This window comes from Podarcis cretensis (genome assembly GCF_951804945.1).
Source record: "Podarcis cretensis genome assembly, chromosome: 4".
NCBI classification, from domain to species: Eukaryota; Metazoa; Chordata; class Lepidosauria; order Squamata; family Lacertidae; genus Podarcis; species Podarcis cretensis.
Genome location: NC_137173.1, coordinates 85237367 through 85259604, shown reverse-complemented (window position 1 = coordinate 85259604; position 22238 = coordinate 85237367). Strand labels below are relative to the sequence as shown.

Sequence of the window (22238 nt, the reverse complement as noted above, 5' to 3'; positions counted from 1 at the left end):
TCGTTTAAATTTTGGTATGTATTTACACTATCTCCACTGCCTTGCGGGATATCGGCAAGAAGTCCCTAAGACGGGTGGATGGAACCTTGTACGCCTCCTTCTGGCAACTCCTGCAGCCAAGCTGGTGCCAAATGTATTGCTCTGCTTTCCTTTGGGCCGTATCAGTGAGCTCGAAAGGACGAACTTGTCGTCTGGGCAGCCCAGGAGCTCCATACATACTGCCCAGGATTGTGCCCTGCGAAGGTCACTTCCTAATGCAGCAGTTTCCCTTCACCCCCAGAGGCACAATCCACTGTCTCTTGAGAAAGATGGATACCAACAAGAGTTACACCATGCAGTTCAATAATTACTCTGGATCTCTTAAGCCTCAGTTCAATCACTTAAAACAAGCCTTTCCCATGCTGTTTTGGACTACAACCCAACAGCAGCCATGCTGGCTGGGGTTGATGGAAGTTGTAGTCCAAAATGTGTGGAGAGCATTAGATTGGAGAAGGCTGGCCTAATCCACTTCATTTAACTATTTATTTGTTTAAACAGAATTTCTATAACTGACATGAAAGTTTTTTTGTTTTAAAATCAGTATATACATTTTATGAAATAAATAAATACATTTTATTAAATAAATAAATAAATATGCATTTTATGAAATAAATAAAAACAGCTGCCTAATTTCTGAAAACCACTAAGCGGTTTACGATAGTCATCCTGAATGAACTGTGACAAGCCCGGTGTGCTTCTCCTCCATGTGCAAGAGAAGCAGGGGAAAAACTTTGGAACAAAGCTCAGATCAATGTTAATATACAAAAACACCTGAGAATCAAACCAGGAAGTTAATCCAGAGTTTTGACATCTTGGTTTATTTAAACTAACTTTGGTTAAAATAAGCCAGTGTCCCCAAGTTTTTAATGTGGCCCCAAGTGAAACTGTGGTTTATTCTACAATGAAAGGGGAAGACTTATCTCTCCTGATTTTGCCTGAAAAGGAGGACGGAGCAGTGCCTCAGCCTTCAGTTCACTGCAACTCATTCATGAGGGCCTTCTTGGTAGTGGCGCCCGCCCTGTGGAACGCCCTCCCATCAGATGTCAAGGAAATAAGCAACTATCTGACTTTTAGAAGACATCTGAAGGCAGCCCTGTTTAAGGAAGTTTTTAATGTTTGATATTTTACTGTGTTTAAAATATTCTGTTGGGAGCCGCCCAGAGTGGCTGGGGAAACCCAGCCAGATGGGTGGGGTATAAATAATAAATTATTCATTATTATTTATTAGGAATTTTTTTTAGGAGTTGATGGAGCTGGACTAAAGCTTGAGTGACTTCTATGTAACCAATAACTCCCTACTGTCATTACGTGAATGGTTGTATAGCATTGCTATGAAAAGTCTTCCACACTATGCCTTCCTTGCATGTGGTGAAGAGTTGGGTCTCACACCAAGAGTCCTAAATTATCAATCTCATAGAAAGAAATGGGAGCAACAAGGCTGTAATACGCTCTTGCAAGTCTTAACCAAGTATAATACAGGCAGACTTGGGAGATTATTCATGGAAACCATTGGTGTACATTCTTCAGTAACACCAACAATAACTCATGTAGTGAAATCAGCACTCAGCACACCTTCAGACTTGGCGAACACCAAATCTGAAAGCATTTGCAATAGAAATCAGAGAACAAAAACAGGAAAAGAGGAAAGAATGTTACTATTGTTGTTGCTGAATTTACCACATATTTTCTGTAAGAAAGCCTAAGCGATGCACAAACCATATGGGGCATATAGTTTGCCATATAAAGAGAGTTTATTTAACAGTGAGCTGCTTTTGGCTGATAAGAAACGTCAATGTTTAACTGTTAAGAGAAGACTTACCAGTATTGTGATTCCTTGTTCTTTACACAGCATGGCTAGTGCTCCTAGGAGGACACTCAGTAAAACCCAGGCAGTAGAAAATGGGGCTCCTTCTTTACCTATCAGTTTAAAAACAGGGCATAAAGAAAAGAAACTGATAACATATAGAAGCATTGACATTGGCCGTAGGTGGAAAGCTGTTTTGGAATAAGTTCTGTCATTCAAGGTTATGCTCTTTGTCAATTACCGTATTTTTCACCCTATAGGACGCACTTTTTCCCCTCCAAAAATGAAGGGGAAATGTGTGTGCGTCCTATGGGGCAAATGCAGGCTTTCGCTGAAGCCTGGAGAGTGAGAGGGGTCGATGCGCACCAACCCCTCTTGCTCTCCAGGCTTCAGGAAGCTATCCACAAGCCTTGGGAGCCCAGTGCGACTTCCCGCCGGGCTCCCAAGGCTTGCGGAGAGCAGCCTGCAGCCCAAAACCCGGGGAGCGCAGCGGGGGCGCACCCCGGGCTTTGGGCAGCTCTCCGCAAGCCTTCCCGCTGGGCTCCCAAGGCTTGCAGATAGCATCCTGTTCTGGGGGGGGGGATAATTTTTTTTCTTTATTCCCCCCCCCAAAAAAAAACCAAGGTGCTCCCTATAGGCCGGTGCACCCTATAGGGTGAAAAATACGGTACTTTAAAAACGTTTAAGATAAGAGAAAATGTGGTCTGCTTTTCATGGTTGAAATTTTCAGTAAGACAGATAGAATGTAGACACACATGTTCATTCCATTAGCAAGTTACTGCCTGACATTAATATACAATAAATTCTGTTAGCAAATTTTAGGCTTCTGCTACAGATTAAGGGTACAGCACATGCTTTTTAAAAAGCAATAATTTGCACATAGATCTACCAAGCAAGTCAAAAATATCCCTCTGAACAAAAATACTGTGATGTGATTAAAATTGGCTGCTTTCCCAATACCAAATGGGAATTTTCTGAAGCCTTTCCACAAAATGTTATTTCGCACACCCTTCCCCCCACAACAGTGACTTCAGAAAACCCTTCCATTTGCCAACTCCATAATGCTACTGATTTCAAAGTCACAAACAGAGGACCTGTTCTCACTTCGCATTCTGTGCTCCAATATGGATACCCACCTAAAGTGCAAAATAAATGTCTCTTGGTTCGTCGGAAAGGAACATTAATAATTAATTAATTAATTAACGTTACTTATAATTCAACAGTCAGGGTCAAACGAGACAAAATAATGGAGATCAATGAGTGGGCCTCATTTCTTTTTTCATTTATTTTCAAAGCAGTCTTGGAGTTCTGAACGGGATGAGGATCACTGCATTGGATGATGGGATTTAAACCTTCCCCCTGCACCATTCACTTGGTCTGAACACATACTTCCCACAATCTGCTAGTTGTCCTGTTTACCTGTATGTTTGTACACCTGTATGTTTTCCTGAATAAGGAAAATAGTGCTTACATTATAGGTGCTGGTTTTGACCTTTAAAGCCCTTCACGGCCTAGGACCCTCGTACCTACGGGACCGCCTCTCCTGGTATGCCCCACGGAGAGCCTCAAGGTCCATAAATAGCAACACCCTAGTGGTCCTGGGCCCTAAGGAAGTTAGATTAGCTTCAACCAGAGCCAGGGCCTTTTCAACTCTGGCTCCGACCTGGTGGAACACTCTGCCTCATGAGACCAGGACCCTGCAGGATCTGCTTTCTTTCCGCAGGGCCTGTAAGACAGAGTTGTTCTGCCTGGCCTTTGGCTTGGAGCCAATTTGATTCCCTTCCCCTTTCTTTTTTCTTTTCCTTTCTCCTCCTGCAATGAGGCTACATTTTAATATTTTAATGTTTCAATATTTTAATGTTGTATTTTAATTTTGTTTTTAAGTTGTAGTCATTCAACTTATTTTTTATTATTGCTTGTTAGCCGCCCTGAGCCTGGCCTTGGCTGGGGAGGGCGGGGTATAAATAAATGCTCCCAAACAAGATTTGTGATAAGGTTCAATACATGTATGAGAGTCAAAGTACTGGACTAGGACAACTCAACTTCCAAACCCCATTCAGCCATGAAACTCAATGGATGACCTTGGGCCAGTCACGCTGTCCCAGCCTAACCTACTTCACAGGGATGTAGAGAGGATAAGATGGGGAAGGGGGTAGCTGTGTGTATGTGCCACACTGACCTTCTTGAAGGAAAAGTGAGATATAAATGTAATCATAAAATAAATAATAATAAATGCATGCAGATCCCTATACTACATATGGCAAAAGCAACATCTAGACCAGTTCACTATGAGAATCTTTTCAACTCATCCTAAACCTTTAGAAAGTGATGTGCAAAAAGTACCGGTAAATACATTTCATTTCTAAGATTCTTGGGCCAGCATCAATCTTCGCTCTAAATGGGAATACAGATCTATGCTAAAAAAGCACACTGATGTTCAAGTTTGAAAATTGTATACATTTGTATATACATTTTTTTGTATATGCACATTCTTCATTCTCATCCCCAAAGTGGGCATCATACAAACTTATTAAAAAAAACTTATAAAACCCCCCAGAATATAAAGTCCAACAGATCCAAATAGTCAATTTAACTTTTGATTCTCAATCAATAGCACCGAAAATGTAAAGCAATGAACAAGTGCCAGCTATTACTCTGGTCGCACACATGCCAAGTGTGCTAATCAGCTTAACGAAGCACACTCCCTACAACAATGCTGCTTTCTCCCACCACGATCTCCTTTCAGAGAATGGAACTCATTCCTGGTTGGCACCTGAACCGAGTTTAAACTGGTGCACCATATTGTGAGAAGGCACTCTGCCACCCTCACCAGATGGCCACAAGTGTAATCCGTGCCAAAGATTTGCGGAAAGCATTTGATTCCTGTTCCAGAAAGCTAAATGCCCACAAGTGTTTCTGTCATTTTATATAAGAGAATCTAGTTTACAGAAATAGATTAAATTCATACTGCGAGGCCATGCAACTTGTACATTCATTTTATGCTCCAATGAAGTCATAGTGGGACTGAGGTCTATTTGGGTCGAAGGCTTGGCTGAACATTTACATCTAAAGCCTGGGTTCTCCCTCTAGCAATTAATAGGCAGCTTTGATTCCAAAGGTTAATGTGTAAGAGCAGAGACGGCTCTTGATTTGTACCATAGCACTACCCAGTATCTGACACAAATCATATGAATTGATGAAGCAGTGACCATACATAAACAAAAATGTGACTTGGCATAAAATGTTGCAGTGTATCCCTGGGAGGGGAAACTGAGGGCCACATTGCCTTATAGGAAAACATCTGGGGGCCACATGCCAGTGGTAGTTGCGAACCAGGGGAGAAAGAAGGCAAAGCAATGGACTTTGTTACAGTAGGTTACATTCCAGCGATACAAAAGTTAAGAGGATTCTAGATATACACCACACAAATATCTCCATCCTTTATTCGGGCAGGAAGCATTATCACAGTTCAATGACACATTCCATTCAGGCTAAAGTACACAGGGGAGTTGCCTGGAGCAGGGCTGGAGAGAGGTTTGGTCTGGGGAGAGGTCCACGGGCCTGAGATTCTCCTCACCTCACAAGTATTCACTGAGGAGAGGCAGGTAGAAAGGAAAAGGCCTTTCCCTATGGGGCTGTATGGTGTTAGAGAGCTCAGGTTTGAGACTGTCTCCTAGTCTTCAACCAGGAAATTTTACAACTTAATGTGCTTTTAACTTGTGCACATTCAGCTTTACACGCATGGCAAAAAATAAAAATAGGCTGGAAAGGGGGCAGGATGGGATCCTGGGAAAAAATGACTTTGTTTTGACTATATATGATTTTGGCTTTAGGCACGATGCCTGGAACGCAATCAGTGCTTTTTTCTAAGAAAAAGGGTGCTGGTACTCACAATGAAGTTGTTACATTAAGTGCTACACCTTTAACATTTGCTGGGGAGGTGCCAGTACTGCATACCCTTGAGTGCCCCCAGAGAAAAAGCACGGACCATAATCCTGACACAATCCTCTTTCCATCCTGGTACTGAAGGAAGGTGTGGACAGGTGACCTCACCTAGGCCCAAAGTCACCCCCCACCAAAGCAGGCTCAAAGCTTCTCAGAGCTTTTCAAAATCATTTTTCTCAGCAGCTAAAAGGCATTAGCTAAGCATCCGTTTGCTGTAACTAAAAAGATTGCAACAAAGGTAGGGAACACAGTCCATTGTTTCTCAGCCTTTCTGATGCCTTCTGGCCTTGCTAAAGAACCACATTGCAACTTACTTTCTGTCCAGGAGCCATGCCAGAACAAGAGATTGAAACATATCTGAACACTCTGAAACCCCTTTCCTGGGAAGGGTGCCAAGAGTCCCAATAGTCCCAAGACAGCTTTCTGTTCATGCTCAGAGGACTCCTGAGGGAGGAGAAAGGAGGAGGGAACTGGAAAGGGGTATATATACTTGTGCACATGACTGTGAATTTTGTGCATGCTTTTTGTGACTTATCACACTTGCTCCTTCTACCAGTTCATGGATGTTAGAAATAAAAGCCTTTTCTCCGAAACTATTCCTTGAGTGTCTGTTGACTCCCACTTCCCTTTCCCAGGCGCAATATTTTTCCCACCCGAGGGCAAAGCCTCATAAGGCTACAGTCTATTACTAGCCTCCATGTTTTTCAGTCAAGTGTGTATCATCTGGAAAGGTTTCTTCTCATTCATAATTCTTCTAACCATATATCACATCTCTTTAAGGCTGCTTCATATATGTAGAAGTATTTTATGTGAAGTAGGACTTGCATAGAGAGCTACACACACATGTATCTTACTTATAAGCTGACCAATTCATGAAGTATAAGGGTAACAGTGGGGGGCGCAGGTGGCGCTGTGGATTAAAGCCTCAGCGCCTAGGACTTGCCGATCGAAAGGTCGGCGGTTCGAATCCCTGCGGCAGGGTGCGCTCCCGCTGCTCGGTCCCAGCGCCTGCCAACCTAGCAGTTCGAAAGCACCTCCGGGTGCAAGTAGATAAATAGGGACCGCTTACCAGCGGGAAGGTAAACGGCGTTTCCGTATGCGGCTCTGGCTCGCCAGAGCAGTGATGTCATGCTGGCCACGTGACCCGGAAGTGTCTCCGGACAGCGCTGGCCCCTGGCCTCTTAAGTGAGATGGGCACACAACCCCAGAGTCTGTCAAGACTGGCCCGTACGGGCAGGGGTACCTTTACCTTTACCTTTAAGGGTAACAGTGACCATAATCATTATGGCTGCACACTTCCTCTAGGATCAGCAGCAACATGACTCTGATTATCAGCTGTTGGAAAACAAAAATATCCTGCTAGGAGGCTTCCCCTGAGGCATCTGGTTCATCCCTGTAGGAAAGAGTCTGCTGGACTGGATGGGTCTTTGATCTCATCTAGCAGGGCTCTTTTTAGGATGCTGGCCATCATGCACTTAGGCCATCAAAAATATTCATTAAAATTCTGTCCTGTGTTTCAACCCACACAGAGGTCCCTAAGGAGGCTGGCAACAAAATGAAATTAAAAACACATGTGAATAGTCCATAAATTTCACATATATGTGCACTATATACCCTTTCCCCCTCCAATTCCAATGATTCTTCCAGTTACAGAAAAGGTCATGGGCAGATATACGTGCAAGCACTTAATTCATACACTACTTCCTACACGCAACATTAGAGAGATGGGGGACTAATGACACAAACTGGGAGCACTTTGATCTCTCAGCACCATATATTAATTAGATACTAATTTTCATTGTTTTGGTGGTGCTCTAACAGACTGATCTGCTCAGAAACCGATGGTGTGTGTTCAAGTACTTACTTTCTCTAAACGCCTTGCAGTAGCCAAGGAAAGACAATAAAAAGAACAGGGCGCACAGTAGGTCTGCTCTGCCAACAATCCCAGCGATCTTGAAAAAGAGAAGAAAAGGGATTTAATTACCAAAACAGAAGTTTCCCCTCAAGTGAAGTAGTGTGGAAGGCTAATTGCTTTTTTAAAAAACCGTTGCATCAACGCCACCAGGGATTTGTGAACAGTGGCCACAATACAGCCCAAGTGAAGCATGTTGAAGTCCCCTTGATCTCAATATGAGAGAATTAACCAAAGGCTTCATCAGCTCTTGTTGGAATCAATGAGCCTTTAAGAGCAGTTAACTTTAGCTGGGTTGAACCCACTCTCATTAAGTGGTAGCCCTTTCCCATGCTGGAAGTCAAAATAAAGAGTTCCTGCACGTATAAAGAGCCCTTGGATAAGACGTTTACACACTACGCAAATTCTAGATATGTGAGTTTGAATGGGGGCATGTAAGATAGGAGACGGCACTTACGGAACCCCCCTACTCTGGCAGGAAAATACCAGGGAGGTCAAAACAATCCCCCTCATCCTTGTTCAAATATGTTCAAAACCGGCTTCATCAATCAATGGCACAGGTCCCTTCTCAAGGCTAATGTTTTCATGCTAGTCCCTGCATATACTGCTGGTGGAACAAAGAAGTCAACTGTGCTGGCTGACTGTGCTCAGTCTAAACAAGAGTCTACAAAACTCTTTCAACAGTCACCTTTGGATAAAAGGATAGCTATCATCCTTTTATCTCCAGGGAGCAGGTAGAAAGAAGTGGGCTCAAAGAAGAAGTGGATTCTCCTTTGGGCTGTACGGCATTCCCTCTCTGAGCCCAAATCCTCTCTACACTGCCATTGGACACCTGAGCCTTCTCCTCTCTCCTAAGTGGCCTACTAAGATCCATATCCCAACACTCACCATAGGGACAAAGAGAGGCTTGACAAAGGGGGGGGGGGGCAGGAGACAGTGGCTGTAGACAAGGATGCAGGGGAATGTGCTAAATACTGGAAAGAAGGGGGTCTTGTGGAATTTTTTGTGCCCTCCAAAGCAACAGCTTTTGCAAGAAAAATAAAACCTCACAAAAATGGTTTCTACAGCTTCAACCCATTCTTTAGTGAATGGGTATTTTGGAGCAATATCTCCTTAGCCCAAGCCAAATATACCTATGACTTGCTGAGAAGTGAAAACACTATGAAGAACAAGTCTTTCTACAACCATTTTATATATGAAAAGTCTTAAGATTCCTTCCATTTATATCCACCAGCACAAAAGAAACTAGACTACTCCACTGGAAACAGATTCTAATAATAATTTGTCAAAATATGTCATTTATGTGGAAAATCAATACAGTTGCTATTTCAAAAGCAACTTGCTTTTCATCATCTCCAGATTTTGCATGTTTTTACACTCTGATATTATTGTACCACGATAGCTGCCATTAAATGCATCAGGTGTTAAAAAAAAACCCCAACCTATCAGCTTCTGCAAAATTAAGAATTCTCAACAGAAATTCACTTTCATTTAGCAAAGACCTACAATGTGAAAGTGGGACGCAGGTGGCGCTGTGGGTTAAAGCCTCAGTGCCTAGGGCTTGCCGATCGAAAGGTCGGCGGTTCGAATCCCTGCGGCGGGGTGCGCTCCCGCTGCTCGGTCCCAGCGCCTGCCAACCTAGCAGTTCGAAAGCACCTCCGGGTGCAAGTAGATAAATAGGGACCGCTTACCAGCGGGAAGGTAAACGGCGTTTCCGTGTGCGACTCTGGCTCGCCAGAGCAGCGATGTCACGCTGGCCACGTGACCCGGAAGTGTCTCCGGACAGCGCTGGCCCCTGGCCTCTTAAGTGAGATGGGCGCACAACCCCAGAGTCTGTCAAGACTGGCCCGTACGGGCAGGGGTACCTTTACCTTTACCTTACAATGTGAAAAGTGAGGTGCATGAACTTATGAAGTAGCAGCAAAGTTAACTATTAAAAGAACAGGTATCCAGTGAGTAGTCTGAAGACCAGATTCAAAAATCCAGGGGGAGTCAATGTGATGCAATTAAGACGTTGTTAGATTCCAATTCATTCTCACTCCAGCCAACATGACCAATGGTCATAGATGTAGGGAGATGTAGTCCAGCAAAATCTGGAGGACATCACATTGGCAATCCCTGCTATAACCTTACTGAAACTAAGCAGGTGCTTAAATGGGGGGAGATGGGAGACTACTGGGAACTCCATGTAAGAGCAAGAGATATATAAATATGAATCTAAAAAACAAAACTAAAAACCAGACCCACAAAACATAAGAGAGAACTATCTCCCCTCTCATTCCCCCACATGCTGCTATGAGGGTTCTCCCAGCTCTCTGGAGCAGATCTAGGGAGGGTGCACAGGGACATGGGGGGGGGGGAGAGTTCCACTGCACTAGCAGAAATCCTAGCACTGGCTTCTCCTAGCACAAGTTAGGATTAGTCATGTGCAACAAACAAACAAACCCCAAAAGAACAAAAAAAGCACGGTTGCATCAATACAAAGCACATGCAAATGTACACAATTTGTGTGTGTGTGTGTGTGTGTGTGTGTGTGTATACATTCACACCCACCCCACACTTATGGACTGCTTAATACATTTATTTGAAAGGATAAGGAAGATTAAATATTGTTAATGGACTCTGGGTGTTTGAGCTTTTAATACTTAAATCGTGAAGTACTTACACATTCAGTGTGCACTGGATGTACAGCAAACAGCAAAGCCGCGAGCAGGGATGATTTGGGGACAAAGTTTAGCCGTCTTCCTTTACTGGTGTACTGCAGCCCACCCAATAATATTGAGAAGACATCAACAATTAAGACAGAGATAGCACAATGGAGTATTATATTGACGACATGAAAGCCCAATGGGTAGAAGCCTCCAGCTAAAAGGTAATTAATCCTACACAAGGGGGGGAAAACATCGATGTTAGAAATTACGACAAATGAATGGATTAAAATGCACAAATACTTTTAAAAAAATAAATTCTGAATAAATCTGGATGTATTCATAAAGACAGCAGTGTCAAACTACTTACTATCGATGCACAGTGGAAACAAATTATGAAGAGAGCAGGAGCAGCTCTTACATTGGGGTGGAGCCACAAGGCAAGGGAGTCATCGTTGCTTACCGGGAGAGAGGGGGAAGGCAAAAGTTGGCACACCAGTGAGAGCACTGGATTGGTTCTGCTGGTGCACCTGCATTCTGCTGACTTTCCTGTTGCCTTGCCCACCTCTCCCTGTAAGCGGCAGTGAAGCACCTGCTGGGAAGCCATCATTTGGCTCTGCTTCTGGAAGAGGGGCACACACAGGTAGGCACCTTAACATTGGGCCCAGCGACAAGAACATGTTGCTGAGGAGGATAGGAAGCCAACTCCTTTCCCCTCCTAAATGTGCTCTTCTCCATTCAGTCATTCCTTTTCAGTTCATTTTCTTTCCCTCTTGCTCAACTCCTCCTTTTTTTTTAATGCACTCATTTTTCCCTTCTCTGCAATATCTCAAAAGGAGCGCTGGTTTTGAGCCAGAGCTTTCAAGGTCACAGGGTGGTATTCAACTATGTTTTACTCCAGAGGAGACCCACTGAAATTAATGAGGAAGTTAGGTATGTTAATTTCAATAGGTCTACTCCCAAGTAAAACTTAGTTGAATACCACCTGCAGTTCCAGAACTTCTTCCAGTGCTAGAGCAATGTGTGAATAGTAGGGAGATGTCTTTGCTATAAGGCAGCTTTCAATGTTCCCAGCGATTAAGTACTCCTTCATAAGAAGACTGTGGGCGAGAGGAGGAAAAGATTGAATACACTAGTGCAAACAGGGACTCTCCTTTCAATGGCACACAGATTTTCCTGGCTAAGGTGCCCCTTAGAAAATACATTTATAAATCCAGTTTTCCACTCTTTCCCATCAGCAACTCCAGATGCTCAGTGCTGTGTTTCATATGCAAGATTGAGTCAGAGAGGGATAAAGTAAGGTGTCTGCGTGATGCTTTTTTATTTTTTTAGGAGGTGGGGAAGAGAAGGAGAATTGGATACACCTTTGCAACACACCTGCTCCCTGTCAGAGACACATGCTTTGGGGTTTTTCTGTGCTGGTCTTCCATCTGTTGACACAGGAGACTGGAATAATAGATGGGCCTGTGCAAAAAGTGTATGCAGTTCTGCCGGCCACGATTCCTGCTTTTTCTCTCCCCACCTCCAGGGCATTCTGCCATTCATTCATAAAGAAAGTTATACGCTAAAGGAAAGAAGAGTAGAAAAAGTGTGCCAAAGCAGTAAGGGTGTTGTGTTTGAAAACCACTCACTAGAGTTTGCTTCTTCAGCACAACATATCATTTATTATATTATGTGTGATGGCAAGTATTTTTCCTCAATCATCACACTCTCATCATATGACTTCCCATTTCACTTAAGTGGTTATACATTTTCAGAGGACCTACAAAGTTGTGTCAATTAAAAAAACCCCTTCATTAAAAATATTGGAAAATATGCATGGTGACGTGTGGGTGTGTCGAGATGTGTGACGTTTGGTTGTTAAGAATTAGCTTGATGCACCTCCATGGTCCTCTGTAACCAAGAAGTGACCTTTGACGTCTATGTGATACTCCTCCTGTCCCTACCAGGAAGAAAAAGCATGGCAGGATATTTTCTTTGCGAAAGATTTGGGACTGCTACACATGTTGTGATCCTAAACAGTTATAAGAGTTTGGTTACAGGAAGCTGGCTTCATGGGTAGAGTAGCAGCACATAAGAGCACAAATGAAACTTTCCTCCATGTTAAAGGTAGTATCTCAGTACATTCTACAGTGGTGCCCCACAAGACGAACGCCTCGCAAGACGGAAAACCTGCTAGACGAAAGGGTTTTTCGTTTTGGAGGCGCTTCGCAAAACGAATTTCCCTATGGGCTTGCTTCGCAAGACAAAATGTCTTGCGAGTTCCTGCGGGTTTCCCCCCCCCTTTTCCTAAGCCGCTAAGCCGCTTATCAGCTGATCCGCTGATAAGCCGCTTATCAGCTGATCCGCTAAAAGCCGCTAAACTGCTAATAGCGCTAATCCGCTAAATTGTCAATGGGCTTGCTTCGCAAGACGAAAAAACCGCTATACGAAGAGCCTCACGGAACGGATTAATTTCATCTTGCAAGGCACCACTGTACTTCCTTTTAATGCCCCCACCCATTTAAATGTCTTAAGTGGAGCCTGACAGCATCTCACCTGAAAGTTAATACAGTAAGTGGTCGATAAGATTTATGGCTGGTATTGCTACTGAGTTTGCTCCCCCAAAAGTCATGATGCCACAGTTCACCAAGTGGGGTTTCTGCCCTGAGGTCCTGAAACGACACAAGTTTATAACATTGTCAAAATCTTAATCTTTAACAGAGGTAAACCAAGAACAGTTCTGCATTGAATAAACCCAGAGATTTGTCTACTACATTGGCATGCCACATTTCCCCTCAAGGAACTCAAAGCAACTTACAAGGTTCCTTGCCTACCCATTCATTTTGCCCTCAAACCAACCCAATGAGGTAGGAAAGACTAAGAAATGGTGACTGCCACAAGGCCATCTACTGAGATTCATTGATAGAGGGGTGGGGGTTGAACCTGGATTTCCTAGAACCACTCTATCATGCCAGAGATATTATTTTTAAAGAAGTTATTGTCCTTTGGAAGAATGTTTACAGTTTAAAGCAGCATTTCCCAAACTTTGGTCTTCCCGCTGTTTTTGGACGACAACTCCCATCATCCCTAGCTAGCAAGGCCAGTGGTCAGAGATGATGAGAATTGTAGTCCAAAAACAGCTGGAGGGCCAAGTATGAGAAACACTTTTCTAAAGCATAGAGATAAATGGAAATTGTTCCATTTTATCGTTCTAACTATCATTCTGACTAGTAAACCACAGCAGCATTTAAGCTCTTATGCTCCATGCTTACCATGGAGAAAAGGTTACAGCACACCATTTCCATCTCAAAAAAGTGGCCAGTGTTTTGTATTATGTTTATTATAACCCAGCCAACCTATTAAACGGAATTCATAACATTAAGCCAACTTTAATGAGCGGATAGCTGTCTTGAGCATTACAATGCATCATATACTGGAAGTTAGCCTACAGTTCTTGATTCAGTGCCATTTTTACTTTGTGCTTTGTCTTGAATATCAGGGCCGTGTGCTGCACAACTCCATATCCTCCATTCTCGTCACCAGCAAACCACGACAGAAAGCACAATGCAAACACTACAGATGGCAAGTAGTGATCAACTGCTATTTGAATACCCTGCTGAGATGCTTTCTTAATTTTCACACAACACTACTAAACTATCATTCTTCATTTTATTTCTGACACATCAAAACTTATAGGTCAGCCCAATTGTGGCACACTCATGAATAAGAAAAATTGATGGGGCACAAGGGAAAAAATCCTTATGCACCATCATGATGGAAGGGAGGGCATTTGTTGCCAAGACTGAGGATGAAAATTAGAAACGGAGATGGCTGTTGAGAATGTGCACAACAATGTTTTCAGGAGTGCATCTGTGCATGGCTCTTTCTGAGTTCAGATGTGCTAACTCAGCAGATCACAACCCCGCAGCCCACATGCTTGGGGATCTTCCACCTGCACTGATATCCTGGCCATCTGTAGACCAGATGCAGACAAGAGCCTATGCTGTGTGCTGACTATGGTGTCAGGCATATAGATCTCAGTATCCCAGATATTGTTTTGGATACAAATTTCATTGGGTGGCCTTGGGTAAATGCACCCAGTCACCGCAGCAACATGGTGGCCACTGAAAAACTGCTCCCGTGGTACACATTATACAGAGCCAGTGTGATCACTTCGTTTCTTTCCATGCTAGAATGGCCCCTGTAGACACTGGTGGGAGAAGCAATACAGTGGTACCTTGGGTTACATATGCTTCAGGTTAAGAACTTTGCTTCAGGATGAGAACAGAAATCATGCTCCGGCAGCACGGCAGCAGCAGGAGGCCCCATTAGTTAAAGTGGTGCTTCAGGTTAAGAATACTTTCAGGTTAAGTACGGAGCTCCAGAACGAATTAAGTACTTAACCCGAGGTACCACTGTACAGGCAACCCCAGGCAATCCAAGATTTCATCCACTACTGTGGTCATGTGAAATCACACTGCGAGAACAGCAATGCTTGCAGTTCCCTCTGCAGATTTCTATAAAAACTAGATTTCTATTGAACCTTCACTCACATGCTTGTGAGAATACAATGTCACTCTGTGCTGCTTGGAGGAAGAGTTATAGGGCTAAAAATAAATCGATGTTGGGATTTGCTTGGGCTGCCTGAAATTCCACCAACACTGGGAGACTGCGCATGAGGAAGGAGGCATCATGAACTGGGCAGATGGAAGCACCTGAAACTGCATCACAATTTCAGCTAAGATGCTTTCAGGGTTGGTGGAGCTGGAAAGGCCAGCTGGTGGACAGAGTCCTGCCACCCCTCCAAATTCTGCATTCACTCCAGCAGGCGACAGCCTCCCTGCATTGCTCCCACCTGCAGGACTTGGGAAATGAGAGTAAAGTCCGAGCCTTGGCTCAGGCACCATCAGAACTGCCCCTTGCTGAAGCAAAGAAGCCCAGCACAAGATTTTGCAATTAGCAACAAAATATTTTGCTAGACGCCTTTAGGTTTCCCCACAGGTCAACAGCTCACAGCTCATTCTAGGGAAAGAATGAGATCCAGCCTGTCATCTACTATGCAGCCTGTGCTTGACTAGTCAGTAGCTAGGTAAAGGTAACGGTAAAGGAACCCCTGACCATTAGGTCCAGTCGTGGCCAACTCTGGGGTTGCGGCACTCATCTCGCTTTATTGGCCAAGGGAGCCAGCGTACAGCTTCCAGGTCATGTGGCCAGCATGACTAAGCTGCTTCTGGAGAACCAGAGCAGTGCACAGAAATGCCGTTTACCTTCCCGCTGGAGTGGTATGTATTTATCTACTTGCACTTTGACGTGCTTTCGAACTGCTAGGTTGGCAGGAGCAGGGAACGAGCAATGGGAGCTCACCCCGTCGCGGGGATTCAAACCGCCGACCTTCTGATCAGCAAGTCCTAGGCTCTGTGGTTTAACCCACAGCGCCACCTGCGTCCCTAGTCAGTAGCTACCATGGGGTAATTAGGTACCCATCATTTGTTGTGCCCAAGCATCACCCTCACAGTAGGAAGTGTACACACAAAAATTCCCCACCACAAATCCATTGCAAATCTTATACCTTAGATCAGAGGTGGGGAACCTATGGCCCTCCAGATGTTGTTGAGCTACAGTTCACATCATCCTTGGCCAGTGGCCATGCTGCCTAGGGCTGATGGGAATTGGAGTCCAACCACATCCATCTGGAAGGTCACAAGTTCCCCATCCCTGACTTAAATATTATAAACAGTGAAATAAATTTATTGGGGGCCACACTTCCTATATTTCACAAAGCCTGGGACTGAGTAGTTATACAGCTTGATCCTATGCATATTTGCTCAAAAGAACGTCCCACTCTGTTCAACAGGGTTTCTTGAGAGGTAAATGTACACAGCATTGTAGCTTTAAGGGTTCTTTCTTCCCACCAAATTCCTCTGCAAGAGTAGGAGTAAATCAATATATTTGTTCTCCCTAATAGAAATTTTAGCCATGATGGAAAACTGCAGGCAGCCTCATTACATTCACAAAACAGAATGCAAATAATAAAAAAAAATCATACACGGTGCCTCAAGTATTATAACAGAGAAATAATTTGCGCAGCTTAGATCCACAGCCTTAAAAAAAAACTTCAGCAAATAAAAAATAAAGCAAAGCAAACAGAAGGTTCAAAAACACTTGGAAATTAAATTCTAGCCTCTTGGCAGCTAGCACTGCATCTTTTATTTGTTTAAATAACTCAGCAATTCTATGATTCTATGAAATGGAGGAAGGATTTGCCCTGGACAAATGAGCCAATGACCACCTAGGCTAATAACACTCCACTGAGCTGCACAGATGTCAATGGAGCTAAGTCAGCAAATGCAGTCCCCAAATCAGCCTATTTGAATCCACCCTCTTTACACAGTACCTAAATAAGAGCGAACTCTCCCAAAGTCCTGTATTAGCTTAAAAGACTGACAACATTAATTGTAATGTAAGCGTTCATGGGCTGGAACCCACTCCTGACAGCACAATACTATGTGTGTTTATTCCAAAGTAAGTCCCACTGTATACAATGAGACTTACACCCTAGTGGTGTAAGCCTGAGGGGACAAATCCTGCTCTGGTGGTAGGAGGAGGCCCCAGGGCAGAACATCTTAGAAACAGGCATTCTAGAGCACCAGGAGGGTGGGTGCAGGAGAGGGCCATGAAAATGGGGTATACTTCTCTGCAGCCTGTGCATGAGCCACAACAGCTGTACTGGGAGGCTGGAAGAGATGCTTTGCCGCTTAGCCAAGCACTAACCGAAGGAAGAGGAGGTAGGAAAGCAGGGCTTTAAAAGTAGAACACTTTGCAGCACACGTGACAGCCCAGACCATTTTTCACCCTCGCAAGCCAACCCCACGACATGGAACAATATGGAGCTTGCTTGTTTGGCACAGGACAAAAGTGGGTGGGAGGCTGTGGGAAAGTTGTCTAGGGCTTGCTTACATTTCTTAGTTGCTGTGTCTGTAATACATTTGCTGAATCCTTCTTCTAATTGTTGCAGTGGAATTGGATTTTACATTGGGGGGGGGGGATCCAAGAAAACAAGCCCAGCCACCATTCATGGACTGTAGCTGCCACTGTACTTGCTTCTGGGTGGGTATGCCCCAGATCAGATTGTTAGAAGCCTTTGCAGTGATGTAGTAAATTGGTATATGGTCCACTGTGAACCACTGAGATGACAGCTTCATCACCTCCTCATTCAATCTGGGCTGACAATTTTTTATATATAATCGCAACAGTTGGAACATATTCCCTGGGAACAGTTGTGTGAATCAGCCCTAACTAAAAGCAAACAAGTCACAACGGCCTTCGCAGGAGGCTAGGAATATGAAGGAAGCTTCTTTTGAAAAATAGACTTTTATTATAGGGCTGTAGTAAGGAAAGGGGGAGGCGGGGAGAAAATATTGATTCCGCTTCCCTCTCAACTCTAAGCAGCATACATTGATTTGAAAAGTCAGGTGCATTCTCCTCTGGCAGCTCTGAAAACATTTGATTTTAAATAGCTTTGCTTCGCTGGGTGTAACATTTTATGCAAGAACCATTGTTCTAATGAATGCTTGTAACGGAGATGCATTCTGCCTCGAAAGCTTTACTTGTTCAAATGTTTACCTTCCTAAACACACAGAAGGCAGATCACTGCAGTACACAGGTTTTCTTTCATTTCTTTTTTCTTTTTGCAAAGCACAGAGCTGCTTACAATGGTAAGAAAGCATCTGGAGAAGATTCTTGAACACCAGTAAAATCCAATAACAGACTGCTCCATGCCAGGGTAGGCATGGTGCCAACTGGAAGAGGATCTTTCATTGGAGCCATAAAGGGGAGAAAAGAGCCCAGGAAGTTCACAAAAGGATCACAGTGTGGTATCCAATGCTGGCTTAGCCGTAATCGATAGATCTACAAAATGGTTTTAGCTGTTGGAGCTCCCAGCGAAAGTGAATCAAATATGTTACGATGTTGAATAAAGTGAACATTTGTTCTACCTCAGCTCCTTCCCTTGCAAGCTGGCAGCCAACCAATCCTACATTTTCCACAAAAGAAGTTGCTCTAATATGGGTGAGAGAAATGCTGTTTAGTTTAAAGAGGAATGTGAAGACCCAGAGTCTTCTTCCGTGTAAAAGGTAAAGGTAAAGGGACCCCTGACCATTAGGTCCAGTCATGACCGACTCTGGGGTTGCAGCGCTCATCTCGCTTTATTGGCCGAGGGATCCGGCATACATCTTCCGGATCATGTGGCCAGCATGACTAAGCCGCTTCTGGTGAACCAGAGCAGCGCACGGAAACGCCGTTTACCTTCCCGCCGGAGCGGTACCTATTTATCTACTTGCACTTTGACGTGCTTTCGAACTGCTAGGTTGGCAGGAGCAGGGACCGAGCAACGGGAGCTCACCCCGTCACGGGGATTCGAACCGCCGACCTTCTGATCGGCAAGTCCTAGGCTCTGTGGTTTAACCCACGGCGCCACCCGTGTCCCTCCTTCTTCCGTGTAGAGCCACTGAAATTAGTCATGTCCATTAATTTCTACGGATGTGCTCAGAGTAAGGCTAGCATTTGCTAAAGCCAATCTCTCTATATATGATAAAAATGTAAGAATGTCATGCAGCCCCCACTGCAGAACTTCTACTGCCACATCACAATCCTGGGTTTGCATGATAGCTGCATGCAACCTTCAGGTTTAGAGGCCACTTGTACAGGTTGCTAAGGAGCAAAAACATGTTGCCTTCATGTTCTGCTTATAGTCTTCCCAGAAACAGGATGATGGGACAGAACCTTGGTCTGATCCAGCAGGGCTTTTCTTATGTCCCTTATAATAGTTTAGCTTTCAATTTATTAACCACCAAGGTGTTTTGGAGGTGGTAGTAGTTAAGCAAAAAATATTATGAAATACTAAAATGAGTATCCTGTGCTGCTATGCAATGTTATTCAAATGGACTACATTTAACACTGAGGAAGGGGTGTGGCTCAGTGTTAGAGCATAAACTTTGCTTTCAAAAGGTTCTAGGCTCAATCCTGCACAACTCCAAACTGCTTTGTACCAGGTCAGCTGGTCTGACCTGATACAAGGCAGATTTCTGTCATCTTTCCTTTTGAAAAGGCAATGATTGCTTGTTCTTCCCCCCCTCAAAAGCATTCCGGGTAATTAGAAGTGCATTAAGAAGATTGTTAGCTGATTTTCCCTCTCAGTCCCACCCCCAGCTTCGAAAATATAACTGAGTTACTCAGGTAACTGCTAAAAGAAGATTAAGTGAAGTGTCTGAGATCACAGTGCAGCATGTCAACCTCAAGACTGCTCTATATCCAAATTGCACATTTACCATTGCATGTACATGAAGCAGGATGTCTAGCCAATAAGCTACATCTATGAAATATCTTTCTGGCGAGCTCTGAAACTCTACAAGCAGAGACTCAAACCTCTACAAATTTGTTGGGTTCAACTCCAGCTCAGGGCTATCACTTTTTCTTTCTTTTCCCTTCTTTAGATAAGAACGTGATGAACAAAATTATTCCTCTCATTTCAAAGAGTTTTCTCTTTGTTCAGAAAGTTTGGTTTTTCTTTTTTGTTAAAAAGTCCCCCCCCCCAAAAAAAAAAAAAACACACCCCCATCATATCAATATGCTTTCCTTGCTAGTGGTCAGATTTTACTCATAATGTATAAATTGGGACTAAATACAGAGTTATATTTTCAGGGCTTGGTACTCTGTTACCATCATGGCTAGTATTTCAAAAAGAATGCTAATTTTGGGAATGCATTTTGTGAATATTCTAACACCGTTTCCTTGCCCTTTAGAGCGACAGTGTTCAGTTAATTAATGAGTTAAATTAACTGAATAAAAATGTTTTGATCAACTAAAGAGGTGACCCAGCACTGGTTTATTTATTCGTTTAAGGAGATTATTTTAATAGTTAGAATGTGGAAAAATCTGTGTGTAGCTGTGCCATATTTGAAGAGGCATCCCACTTCACCCTCACACAGAAGGAAATGCCTATACATAAGCTGAGAACTAACAGCCTGGTTTGCACATCACATTAAACCACAGATTAAAATAAACTATTGTTTAATGTGATCAAGCAGAATGTTGGTGGATGATGCTCAAAAGTTCCCGCAGCGCTTTTCCTCCTTGCCCTCCTGCTGCTGTTGTGTTGTGTATGAAGCAAGTCAGATTCTGGTTTGTCATGCTGTTGAAACCCAAGTGTGCGGTTTGTTTCCCCCAAACAAACCACAAGCAGGGACCAAGGTTTGCTCTTGGCTTACCACCTGTCACTTGTTTTTGGGGAAAGAAACCACACCAGCTCAGATTCATACAACATGACAAGCCAGACTCTGTGTCTGTGGCTCAGTAGCAGCAAGGACTCAGGCAAGAGTGCCATGAGAACTTCTGAACAGTGTGAAGCAACACGCTCCTCCTTCCTATTAAAATCTAGTTTGTTTTATAATACAGTTTAATGTGATGTGCAAACTGGGCTAATATATGCTGTTTTTCTTCAGAAGTATTGTTTTATTCATATGCCTTCTGTTCCAATTGTAGCAATTCATTAATCAAGTGACTGGTTAAAATCCACATGATTAGTTAAATGCGACTAAGAGGTCTTTAGTGCAGTGACTGCCCTATAGAAGACCACTGCTCACAGAATGTCCTTTCCTTGCACATATAAGGTGGAGAACAGCAATTAATCTTTTTTTTCTTCTTTACTAAATTATAGCTAATCAATTAAAGCTTTAAAACAGTGTACAACTTCCTAAGTCCACAAGTCTTAGAAACACACAAAGAGTTGTATTAATTTACCTCGCTATGGGTTGTATTAATTTACCTCGCTATGGGTTTTGTAGGAAATACACAAACACACAATTGTCACACTTAAAAAGGTAAAGGGACCCCTGACCATTAGGTCCAGTCGTGACCAACTCTGGGGTTGCGGCGCTCATCTCGCTTTATTGGCCAAGGGAGCCGGCGTACAGCTTCCGGGTCATGTGGCCAGCATGACTAAGCCCCTTCCCACCAGAGCGGTACCTATTTATCTACTTGCACTTTGACGTGCTTTCGAACTGCTAGGTGGGCAGGAGCAGGGACCAAACAACGGGAGCTCACACTGTCGCGGGGATTCGAACCGCTGACCTTCTGATCGGCAAGCCCAAGGCTCTGTGGTTTAACCCACAGCACCACCCGCGTCCCACTTACCTGGGTGTTAAGTCTTGTTTAACTCAATGGGCATTATTTCTGAGTAGACATGCACAGGGTAAAGCTTTAACATGGGTTGCGGACACATGGGAGTCTGAAGTGGATTTGATGCATCCCATATGTGCATAATTTATATATCGTTCATGCGATGTTGTCCTCATCCAATTAAATTTGAATTTCCCCACTCTGCAGATAATGCAGATGTACTGAAGTGCAATGTGTGGGTGAGGTTTTTTCACATGCATGGTGAAGTTTTTCTGAGCGCATCTATCCTATTGCCATTGGGGGAACGTATCTCAGTGGGTTGCTGGTGGGTCGAGGTGTCACAGATGGGATTTTTTTGTTTTTGAACTTGCTGTTTTGTGCAAGTCTGATAATTCAAGTTTTTTTTTTTTTAAAAAAAAGATAACATGTGCACAAGTAAACAAATACCTGTGCAAATGCCCAAAATGGACCTCAGATTTCCGGGACATGGGGAAGGCTGGGAAGTGCAAATTGAACGAAAGGCACAAACAACACCCAACGCTTCCCATTAAGCTCCAACCACCTGTGTGTATGGGAAACTCTGAGATACTGTTCAATTGAAAATGCTCGCGTGCAAAGAAACATCTACAAAAGTGGATGGGGGCGGGGAATCAGATCTGTGTGACCTATGTGTGCCTCAACATTCTGCTGTGTACACAGTCACAATATATATGATTTGGTCCACAGAGATTAC

General features: G+C 43.7%; 1 protein-coding gene across 4 annotated transcripts in view; it reads right to left on the bottom strand.

Annotated features, from left to right (window-relative positions):
* Positions 1 to 22238, bottom strand: part of TMTC4 (transmembrane O-mannosyltransferase targeting cadherins 4) — a 51952-nt gene that overhangs the window by 22036 nt on the left and 7678 nt on the right. For 2 of the 4 annotated variants that reach the window (XM_079972634.1, XM_079972635.1), the window contains exons 3-6: positions 12887 to 13002; positions 10366 to 10582; positions 7653 to 7740; positions 1859 to 1956 (exon numbers count right to left, since the gene is read on the bottom strand). In XM_079972634.1, coding sequence (XP_079828760.1) covers positions 1859 to 1956; positions 7653 to 7740; positions 10366 to 10582; positions 12887 to 13002 — 519 coding nt within the window. Of the gene's footprint in view, positions 1 to 1858; positions 1957 to 7652; positions 7741 to 10365; positions 10583 to 11725; positions 11909 to 12886; positions 13003 to 22238 lie in introns of those variants that run through there. The other 2 variants (XM_079972637.1, XM_079972636.1) reach the window with 2 other exon arrangements.